General features: G+C 32.6%; 1 protein-coding gene across 1 annotated transcript; it reads left to right on the top strand.

Moving 5' to 3' along the window:
* Positions 1–1,162: 1,162 nt before the first annotated feature.
* On the top strand, positions 1,163–25,152 carry LOC148629921 (high-affinity choline transporter 1-like). Its single transcript, XM_088559775.1, has 9 exons — positions 1,163–1,342; positions 2,490–2,702; positions 6,588–6,695; positions 7,684–7,839; positions 15,400–15,548; positions 20,722–20,868; positions 21,854–21,983; positions 23,894–24,114; positions 24,527–25,152. Exons 1-9 carry the CDS (start codon positions 1,243–1,245, stop codon positions 25,022–25,024), a joined length of 1,722 nt encoding a protein of 573 aa, XP_088415901.1. The 5' UTR covers positions 1,163–1,242; the 3' UTR covers positions 25,025–25,152.
* Positions 25,153–27,200: the final 2,048 nt, after the last annotated feature.

Here is a 27,200-nt window from a genome sequence, read left to right as displayed (position 1 = left end):
TAATCCTAATGAAAACCAAACACACTTCAAGGGTTCATGCTGTATAATTTTCTATGTATACTTTGTTAAAAGGATCAATGTAGGAAAAGATCATCATACGTTTTGATCATTTTTAATCTAAATAATTTAATTTTTTTCGTATAAGCAACATAGTTTATTTTCCGTAAACAAACTTGGTACAGTCAAGTCATTAACGTTGATCGAAAAACTTAATTTAGACTTTGATCGATTAGAAATTAAATTATTATTTAATTTTTGACCAAGGTATGCTCGGTCCTTAATCTAATGAATAATTAGATATAACAAGAATGAATATGGTAAAAAAAAAAAAATGTGTTTTTTTTTCAAATAGCAACGATCCTTATTTTTCTAGTGATAAAGTACCATTGTAATAATCATGGTTAATAGTTAGTTTACTTGTGTATCCAAAGAGTCTCTTATTTGGTAATTTTTGCATGCACAACATTTTTTACATCTATATATTTTTTTATCACCCATTTCATGTTCATCGCCTGAATATAGCTGAAATATTGCAGTTCGGGCGTTAAAAACGAACAAAATTTTCTAACATTCTGAATAAATTTCACTTTTCGCACAACATTCCTTCAATACCATTTGAATAACAACTAATCCGAATGTGCGTCTTTGCAACGTATTTTTTGTCTGTTTTCCATTTCTTTATGCCGTTTGTGTCCGATGACAATATCGATCTACAGCTCTAACATCATCACATACTTTCAAATAATCACTACAAAAGAACAGGTGTAGTACAGTTTATTGTTTATACTGTAAATATACTTTTCGATATACCATTATTTAGGGATTTTTAAAACTGGAAGTTGTTTTTTTTTAATCTTCCAATTAATATCAGTAATTTATGATCGTATATATTGAATTCAGTAGAAATTAAAAGACATGTGACTATTTCCAAAAGAGCAAACAAGTTGTTTTGGAATGGTATGTGGAATAATGGTTTAACTATGAATAAAATGAGATAAGATAAACCATCAATATTTCTAACAATGTCGGACGTAAAAACGTTTTTCGCAGAAACCAAATAAAGTAACATGTATTCATTAACGGGAAAATCACTTTATAAATTGGTGACAATTTGAATTTACTGATAGTTTCATAATAGATTTGGCATTTAGATAATACTATTTCAGCCGTGAGATTGTAAGTCAGGTTTTTAACGGAAGCCAATTTGTTTACAAAAGAAATTAATTCGTAAATGTTTCGTTGATGGTGTTAAAAAGTAATGCTTACTTTTGGTACTTGTTTAAAAAAAAATATTTTCATTTTTCTGACTTGGAAAAAGCAGGAATAGACTTAAACTGCCCAGGTAAGTATTGATTGTTATTTCATCATAATACTTTAACATGTTAAACTATTTCATGTATTCGTTCACGAACGTGTTTAATTTTGTTGCATTTTAATGTATTAATTTTTCTGATGTTTATATATTTTGAACAAACACATTCAAATTATAACCTCGCCTAGATATCGGATGTTTTGCTTTTTTTAACCTTGAACTTCAGAAAGGCAACAGCATCGTTTAATTATTCGTTCGATACTAAAACAGAACAAAAACGAGATTTATTGCGTATTTCATTTGTCTATTTTGTTATTTTTTATTTGTGTGTCATAATATATCTTTGTAAATGGGGATCTTAATGATATCCAAACTATTGGTGTTTCGGCATACACATTTGAAAAAAGCTATCTTAACTCCATAATTATCGACACCATCTTACTAAGTTGATCTGCAAAATATGCATCTCAGAACATTTTTGTTTTCATTTCACTACAACAGGGTCAACATAATGAGTTAAAACACATTTGATTTTTTCTTGGCTTTAAAATGCCGTTAACATCTTTTTATTTGTTATCATTATTTTATGAACACTGGGCATTGGTAGACCAATGGAAGAAGAATCACACAAGGTTCTTAAATATATAGTGTTAATTTAAATAAAAAGAATTAAAATTGTATATTTAAGTGCATGCATAATTTGGGATTCGGTGAGAAAAGAGAAGTGACTTCTCCGCTAAGAGTGATCGGGAGAAGTGAGTCATGAGAGGAAAGGGTAATCAAGAGAACCAAGGTTATAGCGGTAATCAAAAGAATGTAATCCAGGGACAAAGACCAGACATGGAAAACAGACATACACAACAAAGAACATATAGTAACTAAAATCTCATACATACAAAGTAACAAAAGCAAATGAGCAACTCGGACTCGGTTCGCTTGATTACTCTTTCATATACCCTTGGCGACTTCTACATTAATTTTACCGCCTATATAATTCTTTAATTCAATATTAATAATGACGTTGTCATACGCAAGTGTTTCTCCAGATACAACATGCTTTCAACAACCTTGAAAACTAAACGAACGGACATTAAGATTAGTTACAACATCTATCCATAAATGAAGAACTCGGGTAATGCAAAACATCAAAACAATTTTTATGCGAATGTATTTTCAGATAAATTCCAAAAACAGATTTTCCCTCCGTTTCAAAAATATAAACATACGATGGCTGTGGATATAGCAGGTGTTGTAAGTATCGTTGTTTTCTACATAATTGTCCTCGTGGTAGGAATTGTTGCTGGAAAAAAGAACAAAAAAGGCAACACAGAGGAGCTACTAGTGGCAGGAAGACATTTAGGATTGTTCGTTGCATCGTTAACTTCTGCAGGTATATTTTTTTATTTTCAATACATGATACATACATCACTACAATTGATTAAAATGAAATGAACATGCTAGTTGTATTATTTTATTTTAGAAGGAACCAGACCAGAAGAGAAACAATATTCTGCTTATATTTGCGTTAGCCGTGAAGTTGAAAATCTTTATCCTGAAAACGATTAATCAAATCACACAAATAAGAACTCGTGGGGAGAACTCAGTGATGGTCCATGGTACTTCAAGTGAACATAGTTATGCATTTATATGATTATTTATTTATAATGCAACCTGAACAAATATTTTACTTTTTAGTACATGAATAGTCAACCAACCTCCACAGGCTTATGATGCACTTAACTTACAATTATAAGTATAAAAGTCCTAATAGATCGAACGCTTTGAATTCAAGAGTGTTAAATGTTAAATGTCAGCAAAATTTTTTGAATCTGAACACAATTTTGGTAAGTAAAACTATTGATCACGTTGCAATACAGTTTCAATTAGCATTTGACCTAAATTTGAAGACATCACTGATGAATTTGGAAACAGTTTTGACGTCTACACTGAGTAAGAGTTTAAGTTTATGTTCATCTGATAAAATAGCAAAGTCACAGAGATCACGAACTTCAAACGACAAGATCATGGTGGCTCTCTCTTCTTCATATTCTTCGGACAACGCACCAAAGTGTTTTTCATCTTCTACACATTATGAGTTTTGCGCATTTTGCAATCTTTCAGCTGGTACTCCACGACAACAGCCTATTTCAATCTCTAGCGGGAAGACTCCACATCGTATTCGAGCTATAATAGATCTGTCTTTTAGAGAAATGTTTGTTTTAAGATAAGGCTATACGCAAAATGTTTGGCTGATATCTTTATAAGTGCGCAGATTTGGCATATTCATGACACTTTCTCTCCATAAGGTCTGGTGCTTTTGCGTTAGCACTTCTATGACAAACTTTGCAAGAAAATTGCCTGTGACTCCGAGTTATTTGCGTTGAATGAGTTTTTTAGTCCACATTCTGTCCGTATGCTTCGAACACCGTTATACCATGTGTCTCTATGGTTTCTACAGATGTATCTATCCCATTTAAGTATTTTTGATAGAATTCCATCATAATTCGGCACCATAAATGAACTGTCTGTGTTTGAGTTCTTATGAATGATGGTATCCATCTTATATCACCTGCAAGTGCGGGGATCGAAGTTGTCTTTCCTACATGCACTGAGAAATGTTCGCATTGCTTTATTTTGAAGTCTGTCTAACGCAACAAAATGCTTGAGTCCGCATACTCCGGCTGCATAATCCGTACCAGTACATTCAAAATAATTTCATATGAAAGCCGTAATCAAATCCATGCTCCTTGAAATATTTCGACACTAATGAACAGAGTGCACGGCTCCCCGCTGTTACTAGTTCCTCCACGGAAACGTTGAAATCAATTGTTTCTGATAAAGTTAGACCAAGGTATCGATAGCTATGCACATACTGTAAGTCATAATCACCAAGCTTAAAGTGTGATTCGCAGCGAGATATACAGCTGCTTTTCGAACATTTCGAATATTTTGGTTTTGTCTATTTTCACATTAAGTTGCAATTTTTTGAACCACAGATTCAGTCTATCCAGTTGAGATTGTAGAACGTCAGCTGTACTCGCTATAATGACTATATCATCAGCCAATAATAAAGTACTTATTTCGTTGTCGCTTTCCAACGGAATTGCACATCCCAAATAAATGATTTCCGGAATAAAATCATTCACAAACAACGCAAACAATATAGGTGCTTTTTTATCACACTGACGGACTCCCTATTCAACTAAAAACCAGCCGGTGTATAAATCGTTGACTGTAACACTAATTTTCAAGTGTGAGTACAGGTAGTTTAAAAAAATTTTCCATTTATTCCACATTTTCGGAGTTTATGCCACAAATAATTATGATCCACGGAGTCGAAGGTTTTGGAGAAGACTGTAATAAAACATAGGTATGTTTCATGTTGCAGGAGTTTCGTTTCTCAAAATTGTAAAAAGTGAGTAAATATGGTCGAGTCACGATCTGTAGTCTCGAAAACGTTTTGTTCTTCGTTAAGAATGTTTTCCTGGTTAAGGAATGTTACTAACCGGTTGCTTAGTTTAGAATTTGATTATTTCACAACAGTAGACATTAAACTGATATTTCTATGACGGTACGTTTCACGACTGTCTTAGTCCGGTTTCAAAATTGGACAGATAATACTCTTATTCCATTGCTTTGGTACAATCCTAATTGAAAGCAGGCATTTTCGGGTATTAAGTAAAGGCTTTTGTTCCAAAGGGTTTCATTGGGAATAATATCTACTCCAATTGATTGTCCATTCTTCAAGGCTGTCGTTACTTTTTCTATTTCTTCCATCGTAATGTCAGTATTAAAGTCAATACCTACCTGGTGTTCTGTCTCCATCGTTAGTTCGTTCAACGAGATTGATGTATTTAGACTCCATTATTACTGTCAATTCTTCTAATTACACGATGAATTCATCGTTTATCTCCACTCTATCTTTCGAGAAAAGTTTGATGTATTGTTCTTTCCACCGTTCTAGAATAATATCAGCATCGGAAAACAGTACCATCGTCAAGTAAAACGCCTTCAAATTTCTGCTTGGTCGATTTTGGACTAAGTTCTTTTATTTCTCGCCACAAATATCTGGAATTATACGTGTTAAGATGTTGAATTTTGTTCCTTCTCTCTGCCTTGTATTAACGCTCGGCTTGTTGCATTATCGATAATTTTACGATAAGTAACAAAGTTTGATTTCAATCACTGTTGCGTTACTCTATCTCCTTTGTATTGTATATATAACATCTGGGACATCCTAGTTTTCCTTCGTAAATCGTCCAATTCGGTGTTCCAGTAAGGTTTGGTCGTTTTCTATTGTGAAGTCTATTCTTAGTCCGTATAATACCAAGTTTCTCGTCAATCTTTGTGTGTAGTGTTTCAACGAACTGTGTATGCACTATATCAATATCATTTAAGCCTTCTTGAAAGTTTCGGTTCAATTATACGCAAAAGAGCATTCGTACATCGCTCGCCAGAAAAAAAGTTCTGTGGTATATTTGATACTCTGTACCGACGCATCTACTCGTTTTTCACATAATGCATCGTTGAGGTTTCTCGTATGTCCTTGTATGTTCATTGTAGTCAGTGAATGACATTTCAGAGCAGAGTACCGAATGATCCGGAATTGTAGCTCCTACAGCTGGATAGATATCTAAATCAGTCATAATGTCTACAGTACATTTCACTTTAAAGTTGCTATGCCTAGATAATTGGCTGTACGGAATAATTTGGTAACCAACAACAGATTTTTCAGTTGTAGAAACGAATGTATATTTATCGTCCTAGATATTCCTTCTTCCATTTAAACAGGCAGATTGGCATCTTTAAGAAATTCAGTAAGATAATCTCCGAATTTATTTTGCACTGTATCTCCTTGGAACATCGTCGATTCAGTCTTCGAAGTCTTGTTTATCATCAATTTTTCTGTTAAAGGTTAACAGATAAAGACTTTTGATGCGTCACTGTAAGAATAAATTTATGTCAATAATGTATCGAAAAACTCGTGAGCAATATGTCCTCTTGACAACCGTCCTGGTTGTAAGTACGCCACGCACAAGTTGGTTTTTGAATTCAGGACCATGTTTTTGTCTAAGTCGTATCCATAGAATTTCATCATTTACATATATGACTTGTATAATACTTCAAACCTTGAACTCATGTATAATCAGCGGAATAGCGTACTAAAAATTATAATATTTATTCTAAAAAAAAACATGCTTGCAAGGCATGGTCGTTCCACAAACCTAAATACTGACAGATTTAAAATATTGATTATTACCTTGCATATTAACAGCAACTATGGTAGGCGGTGCCTATATCAATGGCACAGCAGAAGTTATTGCCAGAGATGGACTTGTGTGGACCATAGGACCAATTGGATACAACATCTCAATCTTTTTAGGTAAAGTTTTAATCTGATATCTTGCTGATGCATTTGTTATTTAGTTTTTATTTTAAAATTTAAAACCGACCTGTCGGCTATTGAAGATGCAGTACCTCAGTACAAATTAATCTTTTTTAGGGATTGAAAAAGTTATGAAATTTAATTCTAGGAATACTCGGTCGTGATGATCTCGAGTACTCGGATAAAGCAATATTCGATGAAAAATACTGACTTGTGTTTGGAGGCGATATTTTGTTATGGATTTTTATATGATTTTAGTTAGTATCAATGATATCGCCCCATATCTTAATGGAAAACATTCTTATTATCCAAGAAATAATTCACAACCTTGGCATGTGTCTTGCTCTACATTTAACAATAAACAACTGAACACCGTTTCTACAAATATATTTTCATAATAGAAAATTATTATTGTTTGTGTGTTTATGTACCAAATTAGAAATATGTCAACTGAAACCATCGGGAAGTTAATGAAGACACAATCTGCATCAAATGTTTCCGGGGAAATAGAGATTTTATGTTCATTGTTTACATATCACGTCCATTGACTTCTGAATAAATCGCGTAAGAACGTTGGTCCGTGTACAATCATACTTAAAAAGGTTTCTTATAGTTTGAGTGAACTTTTTTTTTGCTATTGTTTAACATAATTGGCACTTACTTGGGGAACTGCATCAAAATGTTTAACACGCAAATGAGTATCCGAGTACTTGAACTGTACTCGATTACTCGGCTTAACGATCGTTTCCGTTGCTATCTCTAGTATATTTATTGTTTATCATCATTCCTCAAGTACAGTTTGTGTTCAGTTTGAATCCTGTTGTTTGAATGATAGTTAACACAATGATTTCAAGAAGAATATCAGCATCAACCAACTAACAGATATCACAAACAAAAATCTACATGTAATGTGCAAAAACAATAAATCAAATATCAATTGCTTTTTAAATGTAAATGTTAGCAATTAATATGCTTTTCTTTTCAGCCGCATTTATATATGTTCCAAAAGTTCGGAAAGCTAATTATACCACTATCATCGATCCGTTACAAGAGAAGTATGGTAATATTGCAGGAAGTCTGCTCTTTATACCAGAGTTGATAGGAGATTTGTTTTGGGAAGCTGCGATACTGGCAGCTCTAGGTACAAGAATGATAATGATAATTTCCCAACACACGACTTAAACTAAATCTTCAGACAAATATTGAAAACAAAGTACATGGTTTAGTCCTAAGTCTGGAACAAAACACTGAGAAAACAGGTTTTAACGTACTTTTTTCATGTAAATTCATTTTTTAAAAATCATATATAACAATATCACGTTAAAATCGTCACTGCACAGTAGATATGCAAAGATCTCGTAACTCGTACTTCAGTATTGTTATTTTGATGACAAATATGCTTATCTAGATGCTAACTAAATTTCAAATACGGTTGAAGTTAGCCAAAACTTGTAACAAAAAACATAAAAACCTCATCAGTGGTAGATAACCTTAAACCAATAAATTGAACAGACCTTTAAGTGCTGGAAAATACAAGGCATTGCAAATTCATTACACAAAGGTTTTGTCAGGTCAGAACACTGTTATTGTCTTACATATTGCAACAAAAAAATTCAAAAGTTCTGTTAGAAACCCCCCATTCCAATTCCGTTAGACTTAAACGCTAATTTCACATTTTTTTATGTATTCCTCTAACCTCACCTTCTCTTTGACGTTAGTAAGATTATAATTCTACATCTGTCTTCTTACAATCTTCGGAATGGCATATGTGGTCAGAAAAGCTTTTTTAATTAGATGCAGACAACATTCTAGCATCTACGATAATTTAATGTCAGAAGTAACACGTCTTTTGATTGGACAAATTTTGTTCATATGTCATAGACCACACTTGTAATGTGACTGTGACGTCATCATCATTTTTTGATGACATACATGTTGAATGTTGATGAGAAATGACTGTTACATTTTAAATATATTTTAAATAACCTCACTGGCCGTGGTGCAAACTTTGAAATAACCTGCCACTAGGTTATTTTGTGTTCAGCACGTGATTGAGGTTATTTTTTCATAAATATAAAAGTCATTCCTTAAATGTAACAACAACAAATTCTGTTTTACAATTGACATTGAATTGACATCCAGAGGTACCCACTAATACTGAAAGATTTACTTAAAATGTCAACACTTTATCTACTATGTAGAATAAATACTGAAGTATTATTATAAAATATTGAATATTCTCTTCATTCATTTTTGTGCAACAAATATAACAGTTGCAATATTGTACTTTCTATAACAATTACATTTTACCTGTGTATACAGTGGTACACTGATTTATTGCACAAATGTTTAACAGTTGTTCTGCTATTGCATATATAAAACATGTCCACTTGTACATTACTTAACAAATAATGGCATATTTATTTTGTGTTATTCTCACAAGAGATAAAACAATTTACGATACCTTATTCAGCCGAACAGCAAAGTCGATAATGGCGTCGTTTTCATTCGCATGAGTCACGTGACATATCGTGGTCAGAATGGCGATGTTTTTAGCGGCACGACTTCTGATGGAAACTCGCTTCGTGTGACCATTTCTATTACCATCAGTAAAAAATAAAATAAACATACAAATCTTTGAACATTTATCTACATATTTTTCCTTTCATATCAGCGAAATTAATCAATAGGAACGATTCTGTCAGCTTTTAAGTCACCTAGCCCTTTGTCAGAAATTTGCCGGTTGCCGGCAAGAAATTAAGATATCTTCACTTTCAGACTTTGAACAGCTTAGAAATTTCAAGATGTTAAAGTATTCGCAATCTGAGACTACTTCACAGAGTTTGCAGTCATAATCTGGCGTGAAATGCAATTCTGTCAGCTTTTTCTAAATAACGCATCGAGCAAGCGAAGTAACCCGGTATGGAAGTATTTGGAATTTCCCAAAAGAGTTAGTTTCAACCCATATATTCAATTACAAATGTCTAAAAAATTATGTAACTAGGTTATAATAATATTAAAATATTCTCCTTGCACTCATCTGTACCAGAATGACGTAAGATTGTAAGCCAAAGTGTACAAAAAAATATAAATTTTTTTTAATATTAACTATTCATTTTCTAATATTAGAAAAAAATATGCCTTAGTCTAAGCATAAACCTGTAGTTTGATACAGGTCTATGGAATAAGAAATTCATTTTTATTACAAGGAATTCATTTTCATACTAGAATTTGATTCTTGAATATCAGAACTGAATTTTTAATATTGAAAAAAAAGAAAGTTTTTTTTTATATTGAGAATTCATATATTAAAATTTTAGTTTTTGATATAAAAAATTCTTTTTATATAAAAAAAAATCAATTTCTTATGAGAAATTAATTTTCTTATAATAGAATTCCTTTTTATATTTTCTAATATTATTGTCAATTGAATTTGAAATTTTTCTAATAACAAAAATTAATTTTTAAACAAAAATATTTTTTTCAGAAAATGATTTTTTCTGTATAAAATATACATGTAGCTTTTTTTACACTTTGACTCACTATACACAATGACAATGTTCTTGTAATGTAGAACCATTACCAACCAGTGCATATCTGTCTTAAATAACAGATTCATGAAATACACTGTATATTGCTGATTGTTTTTAAGTTTTGTCCAATACTGGTATTTTTTGAAAAAAAAAATATCAAAGTGAAGAATACAACTACCAGGAAATGAAACCTCTATTAGAATAACATAAACAAACATGTTAATTGAGATGCATGCATACACCAAGACACACATACCACTGTGTTTATAACTAAAAAAAATACAAAGAACATAATTATTTCCTGTCTTATGTGGATGAGACCAAGTGGACTGACAAGAATTTCCAAAGTTGGTTCACAACATCTTAACACTGACTGTGGGAGGAAATTATCAAATAATTTTCTAAAATATAAAACAAAATTATTCCTTTGAAATATCACAACTTGACAAATACAATACATCCAGCAGCATGTGCATGTACTTATCAACTATATTCTAAGGGGTGGACAAATTTTTTCCGCACAATTTTTTTTTGATATTTTTTATTGTTTCGAAATACAGCAAAAAATGAACAAGGTGTTTTACAAAAAAAATAATTTTAAATAGATATTTGTTAATGGATATCTTGTGACTGATTTTACTAGTCAATACATATCACTACTAAATAAAGAACTGCTATATAAGCGGCTTCTAATTTTATTATTTACTAACTTAAGTATTCAAAATATTAATTTGCTGACACCTACCATTTTTACTGTCAGTTAATGGCATGTATCCTTAATGACAAAAGAGAATGGATAACATACATTGTTGTATGTACTGACCAGTTGTGGAAGGTATATTAGGTAAGATATAAATCATAGCAGGACGTGAATACACAATAATTACCATGGAATCGATTCTTACTTGTATTTCCATGTGCAGTTTCTGAGCAAATAAAAAATGCCCATAAAAATGCTAGGTTAACTGAGGAGAGAAAGGTTGAGGTATTGTTCAGGTTTGATAAATAAATATGCATGCACTGAAGTCTCACTTTTGGCAAAAAAATAGTAATACGCAAAACAAATGTAAAATAGAAACACACAATTGACTATTATATCCCAAAGTCTTTCAAAAATAGCTAATACAGTTGACAGCTATCAATGCTATGTCATGATAAATCTTTGTATTGTATTTCACAATAGATAAAAGAAGAAAGTCCATAATGTTTCAATCGTGTGTAAAATGTTGTCATATTTTCTCAAAGCAAAACAAATGGATGGGCAAAAATGGGGAGGGGGTCAATAAGCAAATACTTCCAAAAACCTACTCAAGATAATCGAGTTAGAATGAAATTAATAATATGTAACTCATTTCCAACACCAACTTTACCATACTAAGCCGGTTCAGTGGAATTAGAGTCCAATTACACGAGAAAATTTAATAACAACATGTTTCTTGGGTAACCTCAGAAGCATTGCAAATAAACATTAAGAGCGACCTTGAACATGGAATTCCCTTTCAGATCTTGAAGTTCATTGGTCAACCTATCTAGAAAACTCTTCTTTTAATAGATATGACGGGTGAAATGCAATTCTGTCAGCTTTTCCATTGGCTCAAAATCAAAACATTGAAATCTCGTTCTTCGAGAGGGGGACTTTCTATGCCTTCTTTTTCATCACTGGTCCCTCTGAAATGTTTTTGTTTACGTCATTTAGCTCAAAAATTTATTTTCGTATTCAATACAATTTTTGTTTACCTATTTTCTAATTGATTTTAATTAATTTAATGATTCGTTGAGGCAGGGGAAACGTAAAAATTTCCCGGGAAATTTATAGCGCCATTTTTAGAGTTATCTGCTCATGGGTAACTGCAAATGAGATCAAAGGATTTCGGGGTCACGGAGGCACTTTACTGTTCGGCTGATTTAATCTGTAACCTGTTTTTATCTGGAAGCTTTTTCACATCAATGTTCTATACATACAAATATACATGTTCAGTTGTAAGAAAAAAACTTCCTTATTTATAATGGGAGATATCAGAAAACTAAAGAATGCACAATAAAATACTTGCTTACTTAAGTAGGATTCTTAATAGTTTATATATGTTATTCAGGCCTTGTACTTACAATGCAAATTATTGGAAATAAAAATGCAGGAGTATATGTTTTGTAGACCTAAGAATTTGCAAAGTACAATACACGGATAAGGCCAAACAAAAAAGTAAGTGTGTCTCTGGTTTCCCGACCGACCCAATTTTGTTTAAAGCGAATTGCCGACCGTAGCATTTTTCTCGGCAAAAATCGGAAATATCGGAATTACTCGGATCTCGTTCTGGCATCCGTTCCTCATTATTCATTTTTATACATGGATGGGATTCGCCAATTATTATCTAGATAATCCAGTCGTTATATTACGTTCCCTACGATCACTCCATGGAAACGGACACGGAGATGGACTGGACCAATGTCGCAATTTGCGATTTTTATTTGATCTGGCGACAAAAATAACCTGTTGGCGATTTTCTTGGCGCTTAGGTTTTGTATATTAAAACTGAAAGAAAGTTTGGCACAACGGATATTCTCTCCAATTAAACAATTGTGTTGACACGTGGTCAGAGTTGAATGCCCATAACCAATTTACGACTGAAGCCTATCAAATGTAATTAGACTAGGTGCTGCTCGTGACTCACAATATCATCATGGGAGATGTCAATCAGATGAAAATATATTTTGAGCCAATAAAAACTCTCATCTGGTCAACGGTTAACACAATTATGGCCATGTGCACGTTGCCACAAACAGGCTTCACAGCCCTTTTAAACCATATGATATATTCAGAAGCAGATTTATCTTATAACAGAATAAATTAAATCCAATTGGCATTGATTATCCCATCAGGAAGTTCTAAAACACTTCGAAATGCAAGAATTGATAAAAGAAAATTGATGACATTTATTTTCGCTTTTTTGGCGGGAAATTTTGTAAACAAATATAATAGGAAATTCCAAAATCTAATTAAGGAATTACTGACCGCAGTAAGTAATAATGATTCAGAAATCAAGTAGGAGTGCAAGAGATCATTTAAAAGGGATATAATTAATGGTCCATGGTAGTTTGCTAGCCATTTTATCACTTGAAAAAAGAATCCAGTTTGTTGAAAATTTATAGATAAAAAATTATAATTTAAGATAAATTTAATTAGACCACAAAGGATAAGGGTCAACATGTCTATATGTGCATAGTAATACAAAGTCCTTGAAAGAAATAAACCGCCTTTTTCTGGAGTAGTACTTTATTATTTTGCATATAAAAAGTGACTAATGGTTTTAGATCCTGACTAAGGTAGAGCTAAAAACCTGCTTTATACATGCATCAAGAGTGAATCTTGGGTACATGCATATCATGAATGAAGGGGTTATTTTGTTGAATTGACAAAGATAACTCATCAGTGGACTACTGTCATATCTTACAAAAATACAATAAATATTTGTGGTACCTATTTTGGCTCAAATTTTTGAAAATTGACATAAATTGGTAGCTGGCGAATTTTCTGGCGATAGAATTTTGGAGGCCAGAGCAGCCCCTATGATATCGCCCAACATGACGGGGTACATGTTGCAGGCCGCATCCAATCTACAAGTTACAAGTCTACTGGCATTAAAATTCTTTAAATGTAATCACATGGATAAGAGAAAATAAATCATGGTTGTAGATGAAAACTTTAGATGGTTTACACTATGTATCACATTCATCAGGAAATATATCATATTTTTCCAAATTTAAAAATATTGAGAACTTCTTGTATTCAATCAATATTTTGATTATGATCTCCCTACATATCTGATTTTAATGCTGGGGATGAGCGGTTACGCCTTTGAACACATGTACAGCATATCGAAATTTACAATATATGAAACTGGTATTTTTGTATTTAGACATACAGTGACAATATTTTTATTTAAAAAAGAAAAAAAAGAAAAAAAGAAAGAAAAACCTACCTACCTACCCTTTTTCAGACTTGAAACAGGAAACACACATATTTTATTTGCCTAAGGTACTCCATGAACACCACCACAGATTTCATATGCCTGTTCACAGTTATTAAGTTGTCCGTGTCGATATATAGCTTTTAATTTGACTTTAAAGAACTGCCACCGTTCTGTTACCGTGTAATTTAATACTTCTTTTTCCTGGGCCTTTCAGGGATCACTTTAAGGTGTGTTTACAGTTGTTGAAGACCTTTTGGTTATCTCTTAAATTATTTACTATTTTTGGTTCAGGTTATACGATGGTACTATCTTTGCGTGAAACCATATCTATTTTATGTAGTCATGTTTCCACAAGGACTTTGCAAACATTATACTTGTTCTTAACAAGCTGTGGTTTTACACCCCAAATCATTGTCACATATCTAGACGGTTTTGTTTTTAAAACATTATGACTTTAGAACTGACAAGTTGTGTTTGGTCTTCAATGGATTCTAAAGTTTGACAAAAGGTTAATTTTACATTGTAGTTAAATAAACCTGCCCGTCTGGCGATCAGTTGACCGCATGTTTATATAACACATTTTGTTTGAATTATGCGTATGCAACATTCAGGGTTTATTATCGACACATAAATCCATAGTACACTCTTACAACTTAACATGAAACAACTCTTCTGACTAATGAATGGATGCTCCACACCGACATTTCACAATTACACATACATTAAAGGACATATATTCTCTGCTGCTAGCTTCTTATTTGCTTTTTCCCCCTATATAATCCTTTCAAACACCACAAAAACTACTTTTTACCACGAAAAAAATTAAAATGTCTACTTCTATACCTCCTCTTGTTAAGTAAGTCAAATAAAATTTCAAACTTTTTTTTTGTATCATATTTATTTAAGTTTTCATGGTTCTTTCAAACATGTACTTAAACTGTAGCACATAATTAGACTTATCTCAACATATATAGTTCTTGTACTATCCTTTGCATTTTATTTCTACCTTTTTTGCTTAGTTCTGAGTTATAATAATAATCAAATTAATTAGATATTATATTTGACTTTTTATTCTCAGAAGTAAGAGGTACTGTATAAAGTCTCAGTTTGAGAATTACATTGTATAGTATGTGTGTATTTAAATAAAATACTTATATTTATAACCGATGGTATACTTGAATGAAATCCCTTTTATTTCAGGTAGCACTTTGTCCATCATCCTAGGTTTGGATATGTCTATATCGATTATAGTGTCTGCATGTATAGCAGTTAGTTACACATTTTTTGGTGGATTATATTCTGTGGCTTATACTGATATAGTCCAGCTCTCATTTATTGTCTTCGGTTTAGTAAGTACTCAGTGCAAGGAAATTTGCAAGTATTCTTTTGAAGTTATTTTGTTTTCCCATTTCATTTTTTATTGTGTCTTTGATGATTTTCTAGAGTTTCTATTCATAACAGTTGCCACAGGAGGTTGTTTGCTATCAAAATCCTTCATAAAAATCGAAGCACGCTTGCTGGTATATTATTATCATATGACTTTAAATAACCATATTTTTGATTGGTTTAATCGGTGCTTTAAGGTCCTTTGCAAATTGGTATATCACTGCAAAAATATCACGCGAGGTATTCGTCACTAGCGAAAGCTTCAGCGTGAACCAAAATATAGCGTCATGTAAAATCCCGTAATTATTTTAGTCGTTATTTATGAATGGTTGATATGTTAAGACATATTTTTTTCGGCCAATCGCCGCTCTATTTATAATCTTTTACGTCCATACAGCAATGAGAGGTGAGTCAGCCTGTCTGAGTGACAGCGAGAGGTAAAAATCTTTTACGTCCATACAGCAATGAGAGGTGAGTCAGCCTGTCTGAGTGACAGCGAGAGGTAAAAATCTTTTACGTCCATACAGCAATGAGAGGTGAGTCAGCCTGTCTGAGTGACAGCGAGAGGTAAACAAAAAAAAAAGGTTTCCACCTTAAACGATGATGATATTAAAAATATCTTGTCTAAAAAGTACCAGATAGGATACTGATTCCCTGTGCAGACTTTAATCGACGATTTAAGTAATCTTCATTTTCTTAATGGACGGAAAGACTGGAGGGAAAATACCTCAACACTCATGATGAAAGGAAAGACTGGAGGGAAAATACCTCAACACTCATGACGAAAACAAATTACACGATTTATGTCACAAATACATTTTGACCTCCGAACTGAATTTCACCTTTGTGCATGTTAGTTTCATTTACAAAGCTTGGGTGGAATTTATTTTAATTGACGTGTTGGACCATATTATTGAAATGATAAAACAATTGATGATTTTGCTTTGTATTATTTGTATTATTTTATGTTCTTTGTTGTGTGTGTCTGTGTTCCCTGTTTGATCTTTGTGCCTTGATTTCCGCTAGAGTCTGGGTTCCCTTGATTATTCAATAGCATGATTTATCAACCGTTGAGATCTTTTATTTGATCTGGCGACAAAAATAACCTGTTGGCGATTTTCTTGGCGCTTAGGTTTTGTATATTAAAACTGAAAGAAAGTTTGGCACAACGGATATTCTCTCCAATTAAACAATTGTGTTGACACGTGGTCAGAGTTGAATGCCCATAACCAATTTACGACTGAAGCCTATCAAATGTAATTAGACTAGGTGCTGCTCGTGACTCACAATATCATCATGGGAGATGTCAATCAGATGAAAATATATTTTGAGCCAATAAAAACTCTCATCTGGTCAACGGTTAACACAATTATGGCCATGTGCACGTTGCCACAAACAGGCTTCACAGCCCTTTTAAACCATATGATATATTCAGAAGCAGATTTATCTTATAACAGAATAAATTAAATCCAATTGGCATTGATTATCCCATCAGGAAGTTCTAAAACACTTCGAAATGCAAGAATTGATAAAAGAAAATTGATGACATTTATTTTCGCTTTTTTGGCGGGAAATTTTGTAAACAAATATAATAGGAAATTCCAAAATCTAATTAAGGAATTACTGACCGCAGTAAGTAATAATGATTCAGAAATCAAGTAGGAGTGCAAGAGATCATTTAAAAGGGATATAATTAATGGTCCATGGTAGTTTGCTAGCCATTTTATCACTTGAAAAAAGAATCCAGTTTGTTGAAAATTTATAGATAAAAAATTATAATTTAAGATAAATTTAATTAGACCACAAAGGATAAGGGTCAACATGTCTATATGTGCATAGTAATACAAAGTCCTTGAAAGAAATAAACCGCCTTTTTCTGGAGTAGTACTTTATTATTTTGCATATAAAAAGTGACTAATGGTTTTAGATCCTGACTAAGGTAGAGCTAAAAACCTGCTTTATACATGCATCAAGAGTGAATCTTGGGTACATGCATATCATGAATGAAGGGGTTATTTTGTTGAATTGACAAAGATAACTCATCAGTGGACTACTGTCATATCTTACAAAAATACAATAAATATTTGTGGTACCTATTTTGGCTCAAATTTTTGAAAATTGACATAAATTGGTAGCTGGCGAATTTTCTGGCGATAGAATTTTGGAGGCCAGAGCAGCCCCTATGATATCGCCCAACATGACGGGGTACATGTTGCAGGCCGCATCCAATCTACAAGTTACAAGTCTACTGGCATTAAAATTCTTTAAATGTAATCACATGGATAAGAGAAAATAAATCATGGTTGTAGATGAAAACTTTAGATGGTTTACACTATGTATCACATTCATCAGGAAATATATCATATTTTTCCAAATTTAAAAATATTGAGAACTTCTTGTATTCAATCAATATTTTGATTATGATCTCCCTACATATCTGATTTTAATGCTGGGGATGAGCGGTTACGCCTTTGAACACATGTACAGCATATCGAAATTTACAATATATGAAACTGGTATTTTTGTATTTAGACATACAGTGACAATATTTTTATTTAAAAAAGAAAAAAAAGAAAAAAAGAAAGAAAAACCTACCTACCTACCCTTTTTCAGACTTGAAACAGGAAACACACATATTTTATTTGCCTAAGGTACTCCATGAACACCACCACAGATTTCATATGCCTGTTCACAGTTATTAAGTTGTCCGTGTCGATATATAGCTTTTAATTTGACTTTAAAGAACTGCCACCGTTCTGTTACCGTGTAATTTAATACTTCTTTTTCCTGGGCCTTTCAGGGATCACTTTAAGGTGTGTTTACAGTTGTTGAAGACCTTTTGGTTATCTCTTAAATTATTTACTATTTTTGGTTCAGGTTATACGATGGTACTATCTTTGCGTGAAACCATATCTATTTTATGTAGTCATGTTTCCACAAGGACTTTGCAAACATTATACTTGTTCTTAACAAGCTGTGGTTTTACACCCCAAATCATTGTCACATATCTAGACGGTTTTGTTTTTAAAACATTATGACTTTAGAACTGACAAGTTGTGTTTGGTCTTCAATGGATTCTAAAGTTTGACAAAAGGTTAATTTTACATTGTAGTTAAATAAACCTGCCCGTCTGGCGATCAGTTGACCGCATGTTTATATAACACATTTTGTTTGAATTATGCGTATGCAACATTCAGGGTTTATTATCGACACATAAATCCATAGTACACTCTTACAACTTAACATGAAACAACTCTTCTGACTAATGAATGGATGCTCCACACCGACATTTCACAATTACACATACATTAAAGGACATATATTCTCTGCTGCTAGCTTCTTATTTGCTTTTTCCCCCTATATAATCCTTTCAAACACCACAAAAACTACTTTTTACCACGAAAAAAATTAAAATGTCTACTTCTATACCTCCTCTTGTTAAGTAAGTCAAATAAAATTTCAAACTTTTTTTTGTATCATATTTATTTAAGTTTTCATGGTTCTTTCAAACATGTACTTAAACTGTAGCACATAATTAGACTTATCTCAACATATATAGTTCTTGTACTATCCTTTGCATTTTATTTCTACCTTTTTTGCTTAGTTCTGAGTTATAATAATAATCAAATTAATTAGATATTATATTTGACTTTTTATTCTCAGAAGTAAGAGGTACTGTATAAAGTCTCAGTTTGAGAATTACATTGTATAGTATGTGTGTATTTAAATAAAATACTTATATTTATAACCGATGGTATACTTGAATGAAATCCCTTTTATTTCAGGTAGCACTTTGTCCATCATCCTAGGTTTGGATATGTCTATATCGATTATAGTGTCTGCATGTATAGCAGTTAGTTACACATTTTTTGGTGGATTATATTCTGTGGCTTATACTGATATAGTCCAGCTCTCATTTATTGTCTTCGGTTTAGTAAGTACTCAGTGCAAGGAAATTTGCAAGTATTCTTTTGAAGTTATTTTGTTTTCCCATTTCATTTTTTATTGTGTCTTTGATGATTTTCTAGAGTTTCTATTCATAACAGTTGCCACAGGAGGTTGTTTGCTATCAAAATCCTTCATAAAAATCGAAGCACGCTTGCTGGTATATTATTATCATATGACTTTAAATAACCATATTTTTGATTGGTTTAATCGGTGCTTTAAGGTCCTTTGCAAATTGGTATATCACTGCAAAAATATCACGCGAGGTATTCGTCACTAGCGAAAGCTTCAGCGTGAACCAAAATATAGCGTCATGTAAAATCCCGTAATTATTTTAGTCGTTATTTATGAATGGTTGATATGTTAAGACATATTTTTTTCGGCCAATCGCCGCTCTATTTATAATCTTTTACGTCCATACAGCAATGAGAGGTGAGTCAGCCTGTCTGAGTGACAGCGAGAGGTAAAAATCTTTTACGTCCATACAGCAATGAGAGGTGAGTCAGCCTGTCTGAGTGACAGCGAGAGGTAAAAATCTTTTACGTCCATACAGCAATGAGAGGTGAGTCAGCCTGTCTGAGTGACAGCGAGAGGTAAACAAAAAAAAAAGGTTTCCACCTTAAACGATGATGATATTAAAAATATCTTGTCTAAAAAGTACCAGATAGGATACTGATTCCCTGTGCAGACTTTAATCGACGATTTAAGTAATCTTCATTTTCTTAATGGACGGAAAGACTGGAGGGAAAATACCTCAACACTCATGATGAAAGGAAAGACTGGAGGGAAAATACCTCAACACTCATGACGAAAACAAATTACACGATTTATGTCACAAATACATTTTGACCTCCGAACTGAATTTCACCTTTGTGCATGTTAGTTTCATTTACAAAGCTTGGGTGGAATTTATTTTAATTGACGTGTTGGACCATATTATTGAAATGATAAAACAATTGATGATTTTGCTTTGTATTATTTGTATTATTTTATGTTCTTTGTTGTGTGTGTCTGTGTTCCCTGTTTGATCTTTGTGCCTTGATTTCCGCTAGAGTCTGGGTTCCCTTGATTATTCAATAGCATGATTTATCAACCGTTGAGATCTTTTATTTGATCTCTCTTGCTGATAAATCTTGATATTAACCTCATCCAAAGTTATTATTTGTATTATATCAGAATATTTTGTTATAGATAATTGTAATACCATTTGCATGGTCGAGTCCTGCTGTTGATATTAGCACCATACAAGATACATGGAAAGGAGAGTTGGATAGCAGAAAAACTGGGTTATACATAGACACTTGGCTACTCACACTATGTGGAACTCTCACGTGGCAGGTTTGTTTTCTCTTTCGATTGAAATTGCTAAAACTTGAAATGCTTGTCAGTTATTGAAAATTATCGAAGTAAAGAAGGAAAATGCGATGAATGTAATATAAGTCATAATCACATCTAACATAGGGTAGAGACTTAACTCAATTGTTCACCAAAATATTTCACCGAGTAATACAAGCATGAAATTTGGCACAATTACTCCCTAGGTAGTACTGAATCGAAGACAGTTATTGGCCATCCTGATTTCCGCCTTTTTTTTTTTAATGCCGCCATATTTTTAACAAGTGCACATTTGGCAAGCTGCAGTTTTTAAAAATGGTCATTTAAATTTCATGTAAACCAATATCAGCCCTTACATTTTACACTTGAATGGTAAGTACTTAGTAGTTGGTTAGTAATGTATCTATATGATTCTTCTTTTATTTTAATCACTTTTTAATCCAAAACACTCGGATTTTTTACCTCTGGGATCCTTTTTGATCATTGTAGGAATTTTCTATGATTTTCCTTGTAATTTTTCTGTTCTGTCGTCTGTATTGTTTTGTCTTTTGCCCTATGGAAATTAATAGTCAAGATGTGTAATTTTCTATAGATTATCATGTTTTATTTCTATGAATGCATTTGGGTTGATCTAAATTTAGTAAAGAGTCTTTCCTTGCAGCTTCCAATGTGGCTGAAACAAATAAGGCCCACCAAATAACTGCCTGCGGTGTGTTTAACTTGCACAGAAACAAATATAAACTCTGTGAAGCCCATCAATTCACTTTATGTAGAAGTATGTGAGATGTTTAGTTGGTGTGCAAAGCAAGAAAAAAGATTCCACCGTTCAAATGTTGGACTTTTATTTTTAACCTAGAACTCCTTGTTCTCTCTTTTGTTCGAATGTATCGAAATTCAGATTTCAGGCTTTAAAAAAAACTTTAAGAAAAACAAAATCACTTCAAGCAATACTCTTTAATGAGATATAATATATATGAGTTTGTTTCAGGCTTTCTATCAAAGAATACTAGCTTGCAAGTCAGTAGATTTAGCCCGAAATGCAGCAATTTTCGGAGGAATAATATCGCTTTTACTGGCAATCCCACCTGCTATGATAGGAATCATCGGTTCAGCTACCGGTAAAGTATTTGTATGAGTTGTGCTTAAAAGAAACAATTACGTAATATTGCTGACGCAAAATTTAGACAAACGCAAAAGTCAGTCTTATTATAGTATTATTTGACAAAAAATTATTTCTTTCTACTTTAATGTTGCCAAATAACTGTTATTGGGCGGTTTGTCTGTTCAAGAAGGATGTATTTTGTCTAGTATGGGAAATGTCTATTTACAACCGTGTTGACCTTTGAATAATCCGTGTGTAATCGGTTCGAGGATAAAAACCCAATGACATAGTTGTCATAATTCAAATTATGATCAAAAATGGTTTAAGTATCCACATGTTTATTAAATTATCATTTGGCTCGACACAATTGGTAACATTTCTGACTTTGCTTTAAAGTTGATTATGTAGGACAAACGGAAAGGTAATTAAAGTATGAATGTTCTACATCATTTATGTTAGCTGTTAGATTAAGTGCATTTTGTAATTTAAATGCGGGTACAATAACAAATGCAACGATTTAATTAGGGGAATCCATATATAAAATCATCTGATTTTCTTATAATTCAAATAGGTTTGTTAACAATCTAACTATGGACATCAGAACTAGCCATTGTATATTAAATGGACTGATTTCACAGTCCCTTTAAAGAGTACCTGTTTAAGAAATAATTCGTGGAGGGGGTAGATTTTTACTCATTTTAACATGGGTATAGCATTTATATTCGACAATTTATTGTCGCTCGGTGTTAAATGAGAATTTAAATACCCCCGGAAGGAATTTTTTTTCTAATATGACAAATACGGTAACATTTTTTTTGTGACAAAAATTATTAACGGCTGTTCCGTTTAATCTCCTCCGTATAGAAGTTGGATTAAATTTGTATATTTATGTCATCGTTTGTGTTAAATGTGTGTATTTATATAATTGATTTCAATGAGATTTAGATAACCTCTCAGCCGTTAAATCATCGGGTAAACGTTTTTAAATGAGTGTTTTGTCTCGAAGCGACAGCGAAAGAAAAGAGACAGCGCGCAGGTGCTAAATGTGGGGTTGTACCGACATATACTGTTTGACAATATGAAGACGTCATATTACAATAATACATAAATGAAGGAAATTCTTTTAACAACGTTAAACCATGTTACTTAGTTAAAATGAATAATTTCGCCCTAGTGTGAATAGTGTCTGACCCGTGTCTGCGGATCTGCATTATTACAGCCGGAGTATACTCGATTGCAGTATGGCGCGTGCCGCTTGCAGAGCAGGACAAGCTAGCACTTCTAGGGCATCTGATGGCACTCTCCTTTTTTTATTATATAAGTTGTGCGCATGGTATGAGAGGGAAAAATTCCTCAATCAAAAATATAATAAGTACAATTATCAAAAGTGAAAGCTGAAAATCTTCATTTTGTCGTGTTAAAAAAAAACAAAATAAAGTGATATATATTCATGCGTAACTATATTTTCTTTTAAATTCAATCGAAGAAACATATAGTTCTTCTTATATTTGTTAAATAAAATGATACTGGTTAAACGTTGAAAAATTAAAGGTAAAATTTCTAAAAGAATAACAAAAACATTTTTGTAATCTCTGGTTTCTTTGTGGTGTTTATATTGCTGGCACTTTAGTTTTGAGTGGCGCCTTGTTTCCTCATTCTTTAGGTTTTTCGTGTCATCTGTTATATTTGGTTCGCTACATTGTATATGATGATCATGTCTGTTTCATGTGTTCATGTTGAGGCCATGTTATTTTTTTACATATTTTTACGTATTTTTACCATCCACCTGCTGACGCTTCGGTATTTGTATTTCCGTGATTCCATAAACTACGGCTCGGTATTCAGTGTCATCAAGTCTTAAACATTAAATCAAACTTAATATTATGGAGCAAACTGGTGATGTGGTAATGACTTGTTATATTTTAGACTGGAATCAGACAACTTACCTCAGGAATTCGAATCTAACATATGAAGATTGGGGTTATATATCACCAATGGTTATGGAATATCTTTGTCCTAAAGCAATATCTGTTCTTGGTCTTGGAGCAATAAGTGCAGCTGTTATGTCATCAGCAGATTCAATCGTTTTGGCAGCTGGGTCTGTGGTTACTATCAACATTTATAAGAATTGCTTCAGACAAAAGAAGGTACTACTAGTTCAATGATAGAATTTCATGTTTATTACTGCGGTTGTTAAAAAAATAGTTTTAATAGTTACGCCATTTGCTTTCTATTAAACCAATCTGGTGTAAAACATTAAATTATGTTTTTTTTAGATTTGAAAAAAAGGTTCTTCTACACGTCATTGTTTTTTTTTAATTCCTGTGTAAATCTAATATCGAAATTATATTACGTAACTACCTCAGGTTCTGGTGTAATTTCAGTTTGTTTGTCAAGTTTGTATTGATCATTGATCACGGATTCATTGAGTACCGTCTTTTCAAGGATAAATATTACACTAACAGCAAAATAAGGCGTGTATTTTAAACTTTGGAAATAAAAGTAATGTTTTAACACTAATAAAGCGTTATATTTAAAAAAAAAAGAATTTCTTTTTAGGCTTCCGATACAGAATTAAAATGGGTCCTACGGGTTAGCATCCTTGGTACAGGTGCACTTGGAACTATAATTGCAATTGCGGCTAACAGCGTGTATGGATTATATATTTTATGTGCGGACGCAATGTACGTTGTACAAGTTCCTGCTTTGACGTGTGCTTTATGGGTACCGTTTGCTAACGCCTATGGCGCTGTGTCTGGGTTTATTATAGGTTCGATGCTGCGAATACTTGGTGGGGAACCAGTCTTATCATTTAAACCAGTAATTGAATATCCAGGATACCACAACGAGCTTGGACAACTGTTTCCTTTTAAAACGTTTGCAATGCTTAGTTGTACATTTTCAATTATTGTAGTTTCTTATATAACAAATATTATGTTTTCGAAAAAAATCATACCGATAAAATACGACTTGTTAAAGTGTTTCGTTAAGGAAGAATGTGAACTAGAACTTAAGTCAAAGAGTTCTGTTTTACATGAAGAGAAAAACAAAACATAAAGATTTCTTAGAAAAAAATAATAGTTCTAAAGTAAATCAAAGTCTTTTCATTGAAGAAAAATATGTTTTAATTTATTGAATAGATACTTTGATAAATATTAAGAATAATTATAAAAACGCGAGAGTTAAGAATCTTCTTTTGTCATAAAAGTACAAAAAAAATTATATATATGCTTAAGTTTTTTTTATTCTCAAAATTTAATTTAGAAAAAAAAATATATAGTTCTTATTCATATTTGGCATGGATTTAACCAAAGATGATATCGGATAAACGTTGAAGAGTATTCAAGGGAACCAAGGTTATAGTGTTAATCCATCAGCACCATGAAAACTGATTTATTCAACGGGTCATAGTTTTCCTTTCCTCGTTTGTCTACCCAGGACTTGACTTTTTATGAGCAACTCGGCGGGTGTTTCTAGAAAAGCAGAGGACGCTTACCCTACCCGGTGCACCAGGTCCATGCTCCCAGTTTTTAGTGGAGCGCGAGTTGCTCATTTACTTTTGTTACTTTGTATGTATGGTTTTAGTTACTTTATGTTCTTTGTTGTGTATGTCTATTTTCCATGTCTGGTCTCTGTCCCTGGATTACATTCTTTTGATTACCGCTATAACCTTGGTTCCCTTGATTACTCTATCAAAAGAATGTAATCCAGGGACAAAGATCAGACATGGAAAACAGACACACATAACAAAGAACATAGAGTAATTAAAATCTTACATACAAAGTAACAAAAGCAAATGAGCAACTCGGACACCACTAAAAACCTGGAGCATGGACCAGGTGCACCGGGTAAGAGTCATTAGTTTTTTAGAAACACCACTAAGTATAACATTTTTTAATTTTGTTTTTATCTTTGTTTTTTAGTGGGAATGATTAATGCTAGTGTTTTGTGTGATGAGTTGTCCTTACCCTTAGTTTTTTTATATGTAATTGTATTTTGTCCTGTACGCGATTTCTTGTTTTCACGTTAAGTACATATACTTGGTTTGATGTATTTTAATGGTACTATTATTGTTGCATTTTTTTAATCATTTAAAGATGCGTTTATTGTCTGAAATTATGTGAGGCAATGGTGAAATTTGAGACAGTTTCTGTTAGATCATCAATTGTTATAGTTTGAACTGTACACTGACTCGCATCAGGCTGTCCTTAAGCAGATGTCGTCACTTTTGTCCTACATGTGTCAGTTTATTAGTTACATGATACCTTATATTGGATACCATGTACATTGATGGTGTGAAGTATTCATTCGTAAAATGTGTAAGTCGGTCATAGATTTATTTTTACATTTGTAATTATGTAAGATAAACGTAACCTCGTCTGTTGATTAAATCTATTGTTATGACTTTGTACTGGTACACAAGTCAGTAAGTTTCCCCTTGTATTGCCCAGTTTTCCTTACTATAGTTTCATTCTTTTTTAATTTTTCATATGTGTTTTTATTTTGTAACATTCAAATTCAATGTCCTTGAAATTTTTTGGCAGGAACAATCACCGTTTTTCTATCAATTTTATTTAATAGCTTTAAACTATAAACATATTTATGATGTTTTATATGTATCTATATCTAAAAAATATATATCCATTAGACAGTAAAACTTAACAGAAGTTACTTGGCATGGGCTTTATGACATGGAACGATTATACACGTAATTTTTAGCGAAGGCCATGCGAGCGATTGCCATCACTTGGCATCAGTCGTCGTCGTCCGTCGTTAACAATTTTTTAAAACTCTTCTCCTCTGACACTTCTTGACCGATTGGAACCAAACTTGGTGGGAATGTTCCTTGGGTATCCTGCATAGAACTGACGAGGGAATCTATGATCTGTGGAAAAACATATCCACCGATTTCAATATTAGAACATAGGGGTCAGACAGTAGTTTTTCGCATATTACATCTCCAAAACTGCTAAGTTTATCAAAATTCTATCAATTGCTGAAATGATCCTTATCATAAGGCCTATATAAGTCTCCATGATTAAAAGTTGTAAGACGACTCCTTCTAAGAGTTATTGTCCTTGAATTGTGAAAAGTGGTTTTTTTTTACAGTTTTCAGCCAGTATTATATTAACTATTAGAAGTAGAAAGAAACTTACATTGCTGAAATGATCCTTATGATAAGTCCTATGAAAGTCTTCTTGAATCAAAACTGATGGAAAACATCTTGTTAAAT

Source organism: Perna viridis, chromosome 1, assembly GCF_037379345.1.
Source record: "Perna viridis isolate PV_CMFRI_1.1 ecotype Kerala chromosome 1, ASM3737934v1, whole genome shotgun sequence".
Taxonomy (NCBI): Eukaryota; Metazoa; Mollusca; class Bivalvia; order Mytilida; family Mytilidae; genus Perna; species Perna viridis.
This window is presented reverse-complemented; position numbering and strand designations above follow the sequence as displayed.

Coding starts and splice junctions, on each gene's coding strand:
- LOC148629921 (XM_088559775.1), top strand. CDS start 1,243: ATGGTGTTAAAAAGTAATGCTTACTTTTGGTACTTGTTTAAAAAAAAA. Junction 2,703..6,587: donor TGCATCGTTAACTTCTGCAG/GTATATTTTTTT, acceptor GCATATTAACAG/CAACTATGGTAGGCGGTGCC. Junction 15,549..20,721: donor CATTTATTGTCTTCGGTTTA/GTAAGTACTCAG, acceptor ATTTTGTTATAG/ATAATTGTAATACCATTTGC.